General features: G+C 38.1%; 1 protein-coding gene across 1 annotated transcript in view; it reads left to right on the top strand.

Annotated features, from left to right (window-relative positions):
* The first annotated feature begins 8485 nt into the window (after positions 1 to 8485).
* The window catches only part of LOC103140401 (microtubule-associated protein 1A-like), an 11989-nt gene continuing 4914 nt past the window's right edge, over positions 8486 to 15560 (top strand). Inside the window, exons 1-2 of the mRNA XM_007555548.2 lie at positions 8486 to 8493; positions 8623 to 8624. Coding sequence (XP_007555610.2) covers positions 8491 to 8493; positions 8623 to 8624 — 5 coding nt within the window. The 5' untranslated portion in view covers positions 8486 to 8490. The remainder of the gene's footprint in view (positions 8494 to 8622; positions 8625 to 15560) is intronic.

Below are 15560 nucleotides of genomic sequence, written 5' to 3' on the forward strand. Positions count from 1 at the left end.
ATGAGCTGAAAAATGTATTTTGTTCTCTGATTTAAATTTAAAAAAAAAAGTTTTCACTAGAGGAAAAGCAAAACATACACAGTTGAGGTGTTGAAGGTTGCTCTCCTCTTTGTGTCCTCAAAATGTTGGCAAGATGAAGAAAAAAACTGAACAGTGACATAACCCAGTAAGTTGATGGTGTGATGGAAAATACACCATTGGTAATTCATGCTGCTGATGAATAAGTGATCTGTTTCAGCCTTGAAGGCCAGCCTTAAAGGCACAGGGCATATGGGGAATGAGGAGGGCACAGATGCTCCTCAAGGCCAGAGGGCAAACTTAAAAGGGACACAGAGACATGGAAGAGCAATGAAGAGAGAATATGAGTCAAAGAGAAAAAGGAGCTGTGTACTTTTGATTTCACTGTTCAACCTCACTCTTTGAATCCGACTTCTTGGGTGTTGCTGTACTTCGGGGTGCTGTGATGTACTCGAAAGCTGTGTCTATATTCTGACCTTCAACCAAACTAGGAACCTCAAAGATCAAAAGTGCTCTCCCTGTAACAAGGAAGCACACTCTGAGATTCAAAACTCTGCAAAAACCGTTGAAAACGCTCACAGTACCCCAGACAGGATGTAGACGTGCACACTCTCTCTCACACACACACACACACACACACGCACACACACGTTTGGCAGTGAACATCGAGAGGATCTCAGCACCATCTGCTGGTGGCTTTGTTATCAAGCTGCTGCACAGAGTCTGAGGGCAAATAAACAAATCAGTTCCCTAAAATCGTTTTTTTCCATCCTCTCTGCCAAGCCTGCCTCTCGTTCCATTTAACACTTCCTTTAAGCCAAGAAACTAATCTGACTTGATTAGTTACAGTTTGCCACTGCAGCAGAACACTATCTTTTATCATCCGTCAAAAGGGAAGAAGGTGGTTTTGATGAAAATGTATCAAGCACTTCAGAACGGCGCCTGCTCTTAAGAAAAGGCTAAAAATTCAAAATCCCAGAGAGAATAAATTAGCTTTGCTGTTTATTGCTAAAAAAAAGAAAAAAAGAAGAAAGAAATCAATTCTAGGTTGGTATTTTTTATGTTTTCTTCTAATTTAGAGCCACTGAACAAAGTGTTATAGCTCATTAGATAATGTACAGTTCGCTCCTCATTAAGTGGAACCAATGGCAAAGAAAAATATGTGAAAAGTCACGGCACGTCAACAACCCTAACCCTACAAACTACTACATCCCACGTTTGTTGAGTTAATAAATTGTCAAAAGGGAAGTGTTTCTTGTCATTTTAAACTTCAATCAACCAATTTAATTAACATAACATAGCAAAAACCATCTCCGCACTTTACAGGTTACATAAGAGAGCCCAGAAAATCCATGTCATCGTTCACAAGTTCTCCTGTTCACTGATTGGCCTGGTCACTCACACTTTTTCTTTACAAAGAAATTGCACAGGAAGCCAATGGCCAAGCTTCCTGCATCCTCAACTCTGCTGACCGACACAAAATGTATATTCCTGAGAAAAGTGGTGCCATATATAGGGAAGCTGAATTTTAGATAGATAGATAGATAGATAGATAGATAGATAGATAGATAGATAGATAGATAGATAGATTTCTTTTGTACTTTTCCGATGTAGGTCAAGTCCCCAAACCTCTTCAACTATTAATATCCAAGTGCCTGGGAGTGCCTGTAAAGTAAAAACTTTTCTTCTCCAGGTTTCAGACATTTACTCATTTAGTTAGTCATGAGACATCAGATGTCTAATCACTAGCTACTGTAGCTAAAACAAATGAATCTGTCATTGGAACAAAGTCATACTAGACATTATGCTGTGAGCTGCCAGTCTACACAAAGGAGCGATCATATGAATCTTATACAATATAATTAATGATTTGTTTCTGTTTCATTAGCTTTTAATGAAGCAATATTTCCCAAAGGTGCTCATGAAATAGCAGGACCTTTGCAGAAGTGGTGCATCCATAAGTGAGACAAAGATTAATTGAAAGAGTTTTGAACTCTACAGCATGACTTGGAAAAATAACTTTTGGTTAGCTGTTGTAGGACAGAAATAGACAAAAGTTAAGAACAGCATATCAACTGGTAAGAGAGTCAAGTTGGGCAATCTGGGAGCACTGAATAGTTTTACCGCTGTGCCTTGTTTCCATTTGTAAAAACCTGCCATTGGGCATAAAGCTACGCCTTGAGCAAAGTTTCTTTAAAAATACATAAAAAGACAATGTTGCCTACAGTTTTAACAATAAAAATCAGAGGGTAAAAATATTTTTACTTCTTAACTTTCCTCAAAAGTTGTCTTTCGACCTTTAAAAAATTCAGACAGGACATTTAATTTTCAACAAATTTTTCTGAGCTAAACGAGGATAATAACTGCCATCAAAAACAAGATGCAAATGGACGTTAATTGTTTTGGAGAGAAGAAACAGTCATTCAGACCATTTTTACTCTTCGTTCAATATTTTCTGCAAATGAGGGGTGAGATGAACCGTTGCATAGTCTTCTCAAGCACACCCCAAAGATTCACATCCCAAAAAATTAAATCTAATTTCAGAAATACTCCCATCTCAGTTTGAGTTTGATTAATCTTGGCATTGACAAGACATGTGAGGTGACTCACTAAGAGAACATTCTCACATTGTTGGATAAAGTTCACAAGGAAATTAAAACATCTATTACTGCAGAATCTTTCAAATCAAAGACTCCTGTAGATTATATCTCTGGGCAGATACAAATGTGCACCACACATTTAAAAATTTTATGTGTAAAACATATCAAAAATCATACATTATTTTTCTCTTGTGTCAAATAATTATGCACAATCAAGTGTCGGCTCCAATGAAATGCACAAACGTTTGCCAATGTAATGTGGCAAAATCTGAAAACGTTTGAAAAATCATTGACAGAAATTGCTATGGGTGCTTTAAGACTTTGCAAATGCTTTAGGCTGCAGCCATTCAGCTTGGTTACTATCTTAAATTATATCAGCTGGCCTTATGCTGAGCTTATCAGTGCTTGTCTGTAGGAGTTGGTACTTATGCTCAGCAGATGAAGATAATGATGGCTTGTTCTGATCAGCATCTCCTAGTCACCCAACATCTGAAGGGTACCATGTTAATAGAGCCGACATCCAATCCTGTCACTTCGGTTGTACATTTCTCTTTTATGTATGTTTCAAGGTTACGTGAGGCTCGTACTCTGGCACAAATTTGAATCCTGAGAGCTCAATGCAAAACTGTAGCAAGCTGTGAAGACCTGTAGAGAACAGCAGCCAGACAGAGCTTCCTCCAATTAATGTATGTTGTTAAAAACCACAGCTGGGTCACTCCAACTTAGTTGCTCCCAGAACAGAAATCGAAAAGCTGCTCCATGTATAATGTACTTCCAGCAGTCATCAATGTTCATTATTGAACAAAAAATAGAAATCCCCCCCTTTTTTTTTTGCCCTTTTTTCCACTACCTTGCTTGAACACAACAAGATCTCACAGCGCCGCTCATACTGGTCAGATATTTCTTTGTTGTGAAAGGACTAAGAAATTATGTTAAAGGGACCAAGTCTGTTTTCACAACGTAGTATGCTCACATTACAGAAAATCACAGATAAAGAGAGAGATGCCTTTTTGGTAGATCTGAAGTAATTCACACTAAGCACAATCCCCTGTGGTATCTGCGCTTATGATTAGCCCCAGTGTGCGTCTGTGATTTCAGGAAAAAAATGTACCATGAATGCATGCTGCTCTCAGTGGCAGCAGGTGATTGTACAGCGTCTATGTGTTCTATGAAACGTCAACGTATCTTAGGAGATTTAAACTAAATAGTTACAAAAATAAAAAAATTGACAGATTCATTTTGTATACAGCCAGTCTTTACTCTAATGCCCGTTCATATCCTCCATTGCAATCAATCGCCAACAGAAGTCAATTTATGAAGATATTGTATGTTTAATTGTAAAACAATATCCCAGGCTTTGAACATCTCACTCTGTTCAATCCCTTTTTCAAAAATGGAAAAGGAGGGCAATACGAAAGGCAACGTTCTTGATTTAACGTTCAATATCATGTATGGTCACGAGCACCAACATTAGTTTCTTCCACAGAGATCCTAGGTTCTCCCAGGAATAGGGTGAGAATTGGTCACTCAGAAGGGGGTCAGAGTGGAGCTGCTGCTCCTCCACATCCACCAGGGAGACGTCCACCATTGGTGAGTTGTTCTGGGGACGTCCAACCAGCTGGAGGTCCACAGGAAAACATGGTAGGGAGGGACTATTGACCTTATTCCACCAACACTTTTCCCTTTTTCACAGCGATGCTCAACTCGACTCTATACAATTGGAATTGTTTATCATAGGCACATACTAAGGTGTTACGATGGCCCTGTCAAAGTATATGACTAAATCTAACTAGGAATCTGTGACGAGATTTGAAAACTCTGACGTTACCAACTGTAATCGAACTATTCTCCAAAGAGGAATGGGAAAATGTTTCTGTCTGTAGATTTGTAAAGTTGGTGGAGACATGCAGCTGTAACAGCAGCAGAGGCGGTTCCACATTGATGAGGTTTTTATAGATAAAATATGTTTAAATCTGCATCTCATTCTACTTTAACCTCTGAATATTAACTTTGTGTTGATGTATCACATAAAGTCCAGTTAGGATGCATTGTTTGTGGCTGCAATGTAGCCAAATGTAAACACGTTTAAGGAGAATGAATAGTTTTGCTGTGTGTCTAGAGAGAAAGCAAAACCAAAAACAAAAAGGAGATGCAGTACAGAGCCGCTAATCACTTTGATACCCATGGTGTGACATTTTATACCAGAGTGAGAGCAACTCCAAAATATTCTTTTCATTTTTTATTCATGACCTGCGGGACATCCTGAGTTGGCCTCTCACTGCTTAGCCCCAAGTCAGACTCGCTTCTGCTCATTTTTGCTCTCTGCAGCATTCTCCCCATTCTTGCGTTTCTTTTTTCAACCTTTAATCAAACTATGTGTGATATCTCGCTCAGCTCCTGCATTTGTGACTGATTACTTATTTGCATAAAGCATATAGAGCAGTGAGGGGGTGGTAGGATGGAGAGGCATTACTGAGAGCATTAGCAAGTATGTGTTTTGATTATGATTAACCATAATTACGCTTTGAAGCAAGACGTGTCCATTTGAGAATTTAGCCTAATTATGCAAATACTGCCAAGATTAGTAAATGGACTGCTTTTCTTCCAAGAACAATTAGTTTGAGATTTATTTTTAAACTTTAACCTATTATGTCTCACTAATTAGCCCCCCAAAAAAGCCTCTACCTTAATGGTGTGAAAGTGAAATTAGTCAGGAGGTGGTAAAACATTATTTCCACACTGATTGCTTTGAAATGACTGTATGATTCGAGCATTTCAACCAATTTGTTTCAAATGGTACCACAATACAATTAATGTGAAGTAATTGTCTGAGTTTACAAAAAGCAAGACACTTGTAGGGGATGTGATGGTGTTTTAAGGTGTTGTTAGTTCAAGCCACAAGTTGAAAGGATTCAGAGACTGCACCAATGTCACGTCTAATCATGTCTGATAAAAAAACTAGTATCCTGTGATGCACCTACAGAATGTCACAAAAAAAGTTATGCCTGAATTTATCTTCACTTCTAATGGTCCAATTATTGGATTTTTGTTTTTGTTTTGTGATTAATACTTATGCTAAATATTGCAGAAACATATTAGTATGAGCATAAAAAATAATTTTAAAAAACTGCCTCACTTACTTTTGTTTTGTAGAGATACTTAGCAGAGCCAAAGAATGTGACACCGATAATTTGGTGTTAAAAAAATGAAGGTGCATTTTTGTCCACTGTATAAATGGGTTGGATTTTTTTTCCTTCATCTGATAGTTTACTACTGTAACATACAATGTTTATTTTTTTCTTTAGGGATTTTATACATTTTAACCAAGGATCCAGAACACAGTGTCCCCCGTATTTGCAAAACAGCTTAGAAAGAGGGTGTCTGTAAACAGTTTTCAAACATGCCTCAGGCACTCTAGTTTCACTGGACCATTCAAAACACATAAATATGTTTTGACCAAAACTACTCCATCACACTAAAAGCTGAACCTGTTAGAGTTTTAAGTCTCTAACTTAAAACTCCCCCCCCCCGCCCCCAAATTGCTTCATATTTAGTTCCATCCATCGTCCTATTACCTCAGACCAGCTTCAAATAAACTGGACTTCAGTTCCACCCTCATGTTTCTTTAAGAATTGAAGAGCAGCGTTAGCGTTTCATGTTACATGGCATTTCAGTTTTAGTCCCATCTTATCAGAGAGCCTTCCTCAACTTGTTTTGCTACCCTTTCATCATGTGTGGCAAACTACAAATAGGTTTTCTAATGATTTTTGTGAACACACGCCATCTGTATGCCACCCCTCCATAAAGGTCAGATTTGGGGAATGCACAGCAAGTAGTTGTGAGAGGTTTACAGTGTACTTCAGTCTGATCTGTGAAAGTCTGAGCTCTTGTGCTTCTCAACTTCTACCTATATTGTCATATATGATGCTGATGTTTCTAGAGAGAAAGCTACCTCATGTGAAAAGTCTTGGTCTAAGTGACATAGGAGGATGTCTCTTCCAGAAAGTTTTACTTATACTCCAACTCCTGCCCACCTCTGATGCTCCCCAGCGCAGCAGAGAACCTCTGCAGGTGGATGAACTCAGAGTTGTTGTGGGAAAAACTCTGACATGTTGAGAGTGGACAGGAGTGGAGAGAGGACCATCCTGGTGTGATGTTTCTGTCTTCCTAAGCACGACATCAAATCGGCAGCCGCCTCAAGAAACAAACGGAGGCATGTTTGACAGAGATTTAGCAACCCCAGACACTGACACCTACCCTGAGCTGTTTCTCACCTGTCAGAGGAGGCTGGATTGTAGCGAAGGTGCTGCAAAAATAAATATAGAGTGATGTTGGAAGTGGCGCTGCTGCCATCCAAGAAGTGACCGCACTGCAGTAGGACGGCAACCGAATCTACACCCGCTTGAGGTTTCTGAGCAAAACGGGAGGTTTCATCTGTACTTCAAGGAGGGCAAAACCTAATCTTTCCAGTTTGATTTGTGATTTGGTGGAAGACTCCGTCGAAACAAGTTATTTTAAATACACCACACAAAAAGACATTACATTTTTATTCTCATTTTTTTTAAACATTAGGCCAAGCAAAACTCTTAAGTTCATTTAGAATTACCAAATGTATATGATTAATATTTGCTAAATGTCAGAAATATTACGAGAGATTATTTTTATATGTTCAGAATAATATTTTTATTACTTCCTTCCAGAGGTGGAGACTCGAGTCAAATGACTGACTCGAGACATTAAAATCAAGACTTGAGTCTTGACTTGAAAAAAATGCTCAAAGACTCGGACTTTAACTTTCACACCATTGACTTGTCACTTGACTTGACCTGAAGCTGTTTGCTTGATATTTTACTCAAAGTCTTAAAATTTAAAACACATTATTTACAAAGCGGCCGCATTAATTCATTTCACTCGTTCCGTATTGACATGCGCAGACCTTCCCTCTGTTTTTCCACACTCCGTATGTATGTGTGCGTAAGCTGCAGCACAACCAATCAAATTAACAGGATTTAAAAATAACAACGGAGGGGAGGGGGAAGGGGGGAAACGAGAGACGAAAAACCGCTCAAACCAGAGCACATCAATCATGAAATATCCAACTAAAAACTGAGTAAAACATACAAAACCTGCAAGAAGAGGATCTCAGATGGAGATACAACTTCCAACTGTTCGCCATTTGAAGTTGCACAAAGAGGTAAGCGCTACTTTTCTTTTACTGTGAGACAACCGACTAGCTAACGTCGTGTTAGCAACTCTGGGTTACCTTGGTGATACCGCTTATCTTTCACTTGTATGCTATGTTTAGTCATGCTGTATAAATGCGGTGCTTCAAACATACCCTTCCTGTTAGCTCAGGAAGCCGGTGGACAGTGAGCGGAGTCCGGATCAGAAAGCAGGTTCTGTACCTGAACTCAGGGAAGAGAGTTTCTTTATGTCCCATCATAATGATGAGCCGGGTCCAGTCCCATCACAGAATGGATGGTGTATTCATTAGGAACACTTCGGTTTCTTACTCCCCTTTCTCACCCTGCTCCCGTATTAGTATTTTCTCATAAATAACCCCTCCTCACCCCACGGCTCTGACGTCAGTTTTACTCCCCCCTCCTTTGACGTACACAAAAATTTGTTAGTGGAAAGTAACTAGTTACATTTACTTGTGTTTCTGTAATTAAGAACAATTTGTCTATACTTTGTACTTTTTAGGTTGTTTACAAAACATACATTTTTACTTGAGTTTACACACACACACAAAAAAAAAAAAGAATTATGTGGAAAGCAGCACCTGAATATTTCAGATGGGAAAGTAACATTTGGGCACAAACAGGTCATCCAAAAGCACAATCACTGTAAGCAGAGTAACATGTTGGTGCAAATGGTTGTTGAGTTTCCATCTCAGCTCTATAGATCTGAAAAGATGCGTCGAGTGTGGCAGCCTACATATCTGACTCGGTTCCACCAGCTCTGTCAGGAGGAATGGGTCAAAATTCCAGAAAAATATTGTGAGAAGTTTGCAGATTATCAAAAACATTTTACAGCTTAAAAGATAAATTGTCACGATGTGACTCTTTGCGGTAAAGCGCGGATCATGTTAAGCATTAAATGAAAAAAAAAAACAAAAAAAAAAAAACCTATAAGTACAAAAGATCACAGGACCCAGGACGGAACGCATCAACCAGGAGAACACAGGGAAGCATGGAGTAGACAGAAGTAGACATGAGGATCTGATAAATAGTGGGAGAGAATGAGAGGCTTAAATACTGAAGAAGGTTGAGAACTGGACAAAGACCTGAAGCTGATGAGGCTTATTGATTGCAGGTGAGAGTGGCTGGAGCAGGAGCCAGGCTGAGGGGCAGGGCGAAGGTGACACAGTGATTTGCTGGGAGGATACACAAGGGAACACAAGAGTGAGAAAGGAAGTACATGGAAGATGGGAATAAGTAACACCAAAGAAGTATTAAAACTAAAGAAAAACATGATAAGCTAGAAAGGAAGGAAAACTATAAAAGGAGGCTGATCTAACAATAATAGGAACTAAGGAACACAGAACTAGAGTAACTAGAAGGACTAAACAAATAAATAACCTAACTAGAATCACTACAAGGGATGGACATAAAAGAATAACTAAACCTAGAGTAACAAAATAACTAAGAAACAAACAACTAGAAGAAGACAAATCTAACTAACGTTTTCTCAAATAATAAAACTGGAATGACCCCGAAAGGTAAAACTAAAGTGAACTAGAGAAAAAGTGAAAAACAGAAACACACCAACAACAAAATCTCAACCCAAAACCCAGAGTCCTGACATAAATGTATTAAATACTAAAGAAATCCATGTAAGCTTCTACATTTGAAAAATAATAAAAGTTCTATGCCTTTCTATGCAGCATGCTGCATAATATCCGGTTTCAGCTGTAGTTTAAAAGCAGCATGGTCAAAAGGATTTGAATCCTTACCCGGAAGGAATCTGTTAATACGTATGATTAATGAATATAAAAACAGAGCAATAAAGTTCTGGACTGCACTTAACTGATTTCGTAACCTTAGTACTAGTGATCTTTTTTTTTCTCTACAGTTATTTATTCTAATAACATTTCAACAACCGATACATTACAGTGAGCCTCGGGCCATGCAGCTACATTTCATGGATGGATTGCTTCACAATGGAGAATATAAATTCAGAGGTTTGTAACAAAGCAGAGGCTTGGATTTGTGTAAATGTCAAGCCTTAGTTGTTGACAAATAATCAATAAAGCAAGTGTTTGAGGCATTTGGTCTTTTAAGGCCCGAGTTTATTTCAATAATGTTCAGACGGAGTTCCACAGCAGGAATGGATGACTACTAAGAGCCTGACGGTGAACTCACAAAACCTGCTCTCTTGATTTGTTGGGTCAGACGTGGAGCACCACGTATCAGCACTCGTACTCCCTGAATATCTTCGCTTTATCTCATTACAACCAAAAGGTTAATAGTTTTTATTGTGATTTAATGTGGTAGACCAACTCAAAATATTAAGTGGAGGGAGATGCATAAATAGCTTTTCGGTTTTTTTTTATCTCTCATTATTACAGTAATTCTTTCAATCCTAAAGGACCTAAAGGACCTTTTCCCTTAAGTTTCCATTGCCTTTCCAGGTTTTTGAAGATTTAGTGTCACACAGTAATAAACAAATAATATCTGTCCTTATTTTTGCATTTCTATGTTTACTTGTTACACCAGGCAAAGCTGGGCTCTTTAAAGATTAAAATAATTAGCTGTTTATAAATTATACAAACTGTCGCTTCAAACTTAGGCAAGTTTTTAAGTTCAGCAACTTTTATACACAGAGTGTATACAGACCAGCAGATGTCATCTTTAGAACTTCATAATAAATATCTGCTGAGATGCATAAATACACAACTGAACCAAGGTCCTTTTTGACAGGTGGATCCCAAAAGTCCCCTCTCACCTTGTTCTTCCTCTCTGTGTCCCTTTTGAGATGTACACACAGAGAAAGAATTATTTGTTTGTGCGTCACTGGGCCTTTAGCATTACAACACTGTGACTGCGTGTGAGGACAAACTGGCTTGCTTGGCTAGTTTTTACTTTTTACTTAACTGTCTGCTTTAAAAAGGATTTAGACTTTTTAAAGCAAGTGTAAATGGAGTCACTGTTTAAACTTGAATGTCAGCCTGGCTCTTTAAGACTCAGATACAGTTGTAGTAAACATGATTTTTAGACAATTGTGTTTAACTGGATGGCATATAGCTAAGCTCAAATTAGATCTGATTGCGGTGCAATGTGTTAATGCAGTGTGAATGAAACCCATTAAAATAACTAAACAGAAGTACAACTATTATTGTTTCATTGCCTAATTGTGTCCGCTTTTTTTGTTGATAAGACAGACAAGAGGATAGAAAACTGCACACTGAAAATGAATTGCTAAAAAAAAAAAATAAAGGATCAAAGTGTTTTATTTGATTGAATAATATAAATTTCTGTTGATGTGTTTGCCTTTCTTTTAAATGTTGCAGGTCCAACATTTTTATTATGTCTTTTTATTTAAAAAAAATGCTATTTACACTACGCTACGGTAAGAAACAAGCAAAGAAAATGAAACAAAAATGGAAAGGTTGGATCTATTCCTCCTCTTTACAGTACTGTAAATAGCTTCTTGTGTTTGTTTCTGTCCTAAGTTGAAAGTTTTATATCATTCTATGTATTCAAACTTTAATGTAATGTAAATATCTGTTAGTGTTTGTCTTTGTTTTAAATGTTACAGGTATTTTGCATTTTTGTTATTTTTTTATTTTTAAAAATTGCTAAAAAAAACAAACAAAAACAAACAAACATATTTTTTTTTGTTTATTTTCTTTTGTGCATTTCTACATCATTTCAACCACCTCTGGTTTTAGGTGGCAATGTTACCAGATTTGTATTGTAGACAATGTCCGATTCACAACCCTCCACCTCGTGAGTTCAAGTGTCACATGCGTGGAATGGAGTACGACTCTCGGTTCAAGGTAACCTCATAGATCCTTGAGGGCTTTAAAATGCCAGCACGTCTTCTGAGGTTTCAGTAGAAAAACATGTCGTTCTGTAACCTCTACGCTGTTGTTTGCTCCTCAGTACATTTCGGAGTGTGTGCCCTTAGAGCTTCTATCAGGTGGTGTGACAGTTGGTGAGGCTGACAGTAACTGGAACCTTTGTGATAACAATGTCTGCACTGAGCTACCTTCTGTCTTACCTCTAACCCCCTGACACATCTACAGGAGGGTATTCACTTGGTTATCCCATCTGTGACTATAGACGCAAATGTCCATGATGAATCCTTGACAGTTCCCTCGTACATTAATACCTGTATGGCATTATACATCGACTTCACTGAAATAAATGTTTATATTTGTTACATTATTGTCGTACTGTACAAAAAAACGGCAGGTTTTAATTGTGTAAATGCATCTTCTTACACACATACACGTGCAAACGTTATGTAAATCATGACTCCTTACTCAAACTCTTAACTAGAGATATGCAATGCTGGAAAAAAAAAATCGAATGTTAGTTCCATATGAAGATATGGAACTGTCTTGATAATTGTCACCATAATGTGACAATTATGGTGTCACATTATTCTAAAACTGCATTTGCGTGTAAGGTCCCACCCCCATTTCCGTGATGGAGGGCATAAAGATGCTGGCTGACGATGACCACCATTGTCAATGTAACACGGCATAATCTTATATGTACGCCATACAAGAAAAGAGACACAGAAAGACGAGATAACAAACATGATGGAAAATTAAGAAAAAAAATAATATTTAGCATGGGAGAGGGAATTTATGATGTCGAATTCTGTTTCGGTTCAGTTACAAAACAATATAAAACGGCCCACCACACATCAACTCTTGACAGAGCATTGGAGCAGGTGTTTAAATGAACTAATCAACCACCGCTGTTTTGGATTAGCTAATAGCAGAGGTAGCTAATCTTCTGCAGCTATACCTTATTAATAATAGTAAAATAAACATCAGGCCTAAAAACCTGAAACTGTTAACAGACTGAAAGTTCTGTTCTTTGTGTGGGAAATGTTTGAGTGTTTTTTGGTGTTGAGTCGTCCTGACATACAGTGGACTGTTGTCAGTTACTACGGCAACGAGTCTGCGTGTAGCAGCTGTCAGAGCGAGGGAAAAAAAGTGGTTGTGAGTTCTTCAACGGTTTTTCTGCGTTATTGTCCCTTTTTCCGTGTTGAAATGTCTGTATCTCCAGGTTTCATTTAGTTGATGGAATTCTTCTGCCGAGGCAGGGAGGTTATGGATTATGTGAATAAATGGCATTGATAATAAAACTCTTGGTTTTAGTCATTCAATGGCATTGATAAGCTGTGGTTGAAGTCAACACGGAAACAGACAATAACACGTGCTTACCTGGCTGTTTAAAGTGCCCAATTAATCTGAAATGATCGGTTTTGGTTTTTGAAGGCATAATACCCAGAGAGAACAGACAGACAAGTCGACCATGAAAAGTGTATGAAAAGAGACTCCTTGGTCAGTAATACCCAGGAGTTGTTCGCTTCAAGGCAAAAGCTGTGTTACTGTGAAACTCTCAACTCTGGATTGAATTCCTCTAATCAATACTCTATTAGTATGAATTTAAACCGCAAAACTACGCATTGATGGTAAACTAACATAGAACTTAGGTATTACCGTATCATATTATTACAAAGATGCCATTTGAGTCAATAAAGGACACACAAGGCCATAAGAAAATACAAATCCAGAATTACCCTTCTACTTGTTTGGTACGGTAGCTTGTTCTGCTTTCTAACTAATTCAGCCAGTAGTTTTCTGACCACTTGGGGGCAATAGTGGAAGACATAAATTTCATTCTTAGGTGGTCAAATAAAATCAGAAGATTGAAAAGTAAATAAATAATAAAAAGGAAATATATCCTCAGAGGCAAAAGAAGAGTGCTCCATCCTAATAGAGCGGAACATTGTGAAGAGCATATCATTGATCCCAATATCGAAGCACTTATTGAACTGGCAGTACATCAAAAGTATAATACTTTCTTCAAAAACATGGAGGAACTTGATGTTCCACAAGATTCCCCTCATTTCTCCAAATAACAAACCTGAATACCACACATTTATTTGAGCTGCACCAGCATGGGAAGATGGCAAAGTGTGAGAGCAGCTTTACTGTGTTGCTATGGGGACTGTAGCTTCGATTTCCACAATTTCAGAACGTCCTCGTAAGTTGCTGTCCTGTCATGACCCCTTCAAGATATAAACACACGCAAACACAACCAAGAGCATCAGCAATAAATTAATATTTGCCGATTGTTTAGAATGCAGAACATCTCCATACGAGTCAGGCCCAGCCAGATGCTCATGAATACAGTTGTATCTTGGAGATCTGGGTGGGTTACGTCTGCTGAAGTTTTGGAAAGCTCAAGGTCACTTGCTGTTTATTTGTTCTTGGCAGCATACTTTTTTTTTTACTCCAAGTATGGCTGACCCTTTTGTTCAAATGCTTCTGTGCTGACATGTACTGCGCATTATTAATTATATTCATTCGACTCATCTTTTTCTGTCTCGAAAAGGGTGTTCCTTGTCATTTTAATATGTATCCTCCTGGAATTATTTAGACAGCAGTGGTTTAAAAAAAGAAAAAAAGCATCACACAACTTCCTAAACAACCAAGGAGATTATTAAAAATCCACACTTTTTCAGTGAAAGAAAATAGAACTCAAGGCACATCAAACTCGAAGTACCGTAGTCGCTTTTGTTGTTTATTTTTAGCAGTGAAACCACCTGAGAACAGAAAGAAAATAGCTACCTTTGTAGATATACTGCAATTAGCACTGAACCCTTTTTTTTAAAGACAATTAGTTGATGTCTGCTTTCTCTTGCTCTGTCCGCTCCATTTTTCCTCCATCCCAGCAGGTGAAAATCTCTTTGTGAAATAGATGAAGAAAGGAACCAAAAATAACACATCTTCTTGTGATCATTAAAATGAGAAAGTGGAGGAACAGCTGCTTACAAGAAAATAAACACATTAACACAATGCTCCACAGAGCGCAATCACAGATGCTTGACAAGGCAGCTGCCTGGTTTTAATTACAGTAATGCTTATGTTGTACTGTGTTTCTTTTTTTTAATCCAACTTGTCTCCTCTGTATTGGGGTATTTCTAGCACATTGGTCTTTTTTCTCTCAGTTTTGCATAACTGGATAACTCAGATTAAGACTCATATATAGTTTGAGTGTTTTTTGTTTTTTTTGTCATTTTATGAAGAGCCGTTTAGGACAAAATCTATGTTTTGTCTCTCACACACTACGAAAATGTCACATGCACAAAATTTCTCTCACATGCATACACAAATTCCCAAAATTGCACGTTCACACCACTAACGTCGCACACACACACAAATTTTATCTTTCTCGCACACATATACTGTACTCACATGTCACACACACAAAATACTAAAATTGCGCACATACCCTACTAAAATATCACACACACAAAATACTAAAATTGCGCACATACCCTACTAAAATATCACACACGCAAAAAATTTTTTGCACATATAAACTAATAACTTGTTTTGATGACTCGTTTTTTGTATGTGATATATATTTTGTATGTGTGAGGGACACAAACTGTATGTGTGAGAGGGACTATATTTTTTGTATATGTGAGACATTTTTTGTATGTGTAAGAGGTGTCACGGAAGAGGTGGGGCATAAATTGGAGATCAGATCGCGCATGCGTTATACCACGTTGAAGTTAGCTTCAAGCAACTTCAAGCCATTCTCTACCGCGCCCTCCTCAAGCGCTTGGAGGTTCACCTAAGGCTTATTCCAGTTCTAAGGCCGCTTACTCCGGCTCTAAGGCTGGCCGAAATTAGCGTTCATAAATTGTATTAACCTTGAGCTAAACACCGCTGGCACCGTGTGGCTA

The sequence above is a fragment of the Poecilia formosa genome, unplaced genomic scaffold, assembly GCF_000485575.1.
Source record: "Poecilia formosa unplaced genomic scaffold, Poecilia_formosa-5.1.2 Scaffold70, whole genome shotgun sequence".
In the NCBI taxonomy this organism is placed as follows: Eukaryota; Metazoa; Chordata; class Actinopteri; order Cyprinodontiformes; family Poeciliidae; genus Poecilia; species Poecilia formosa.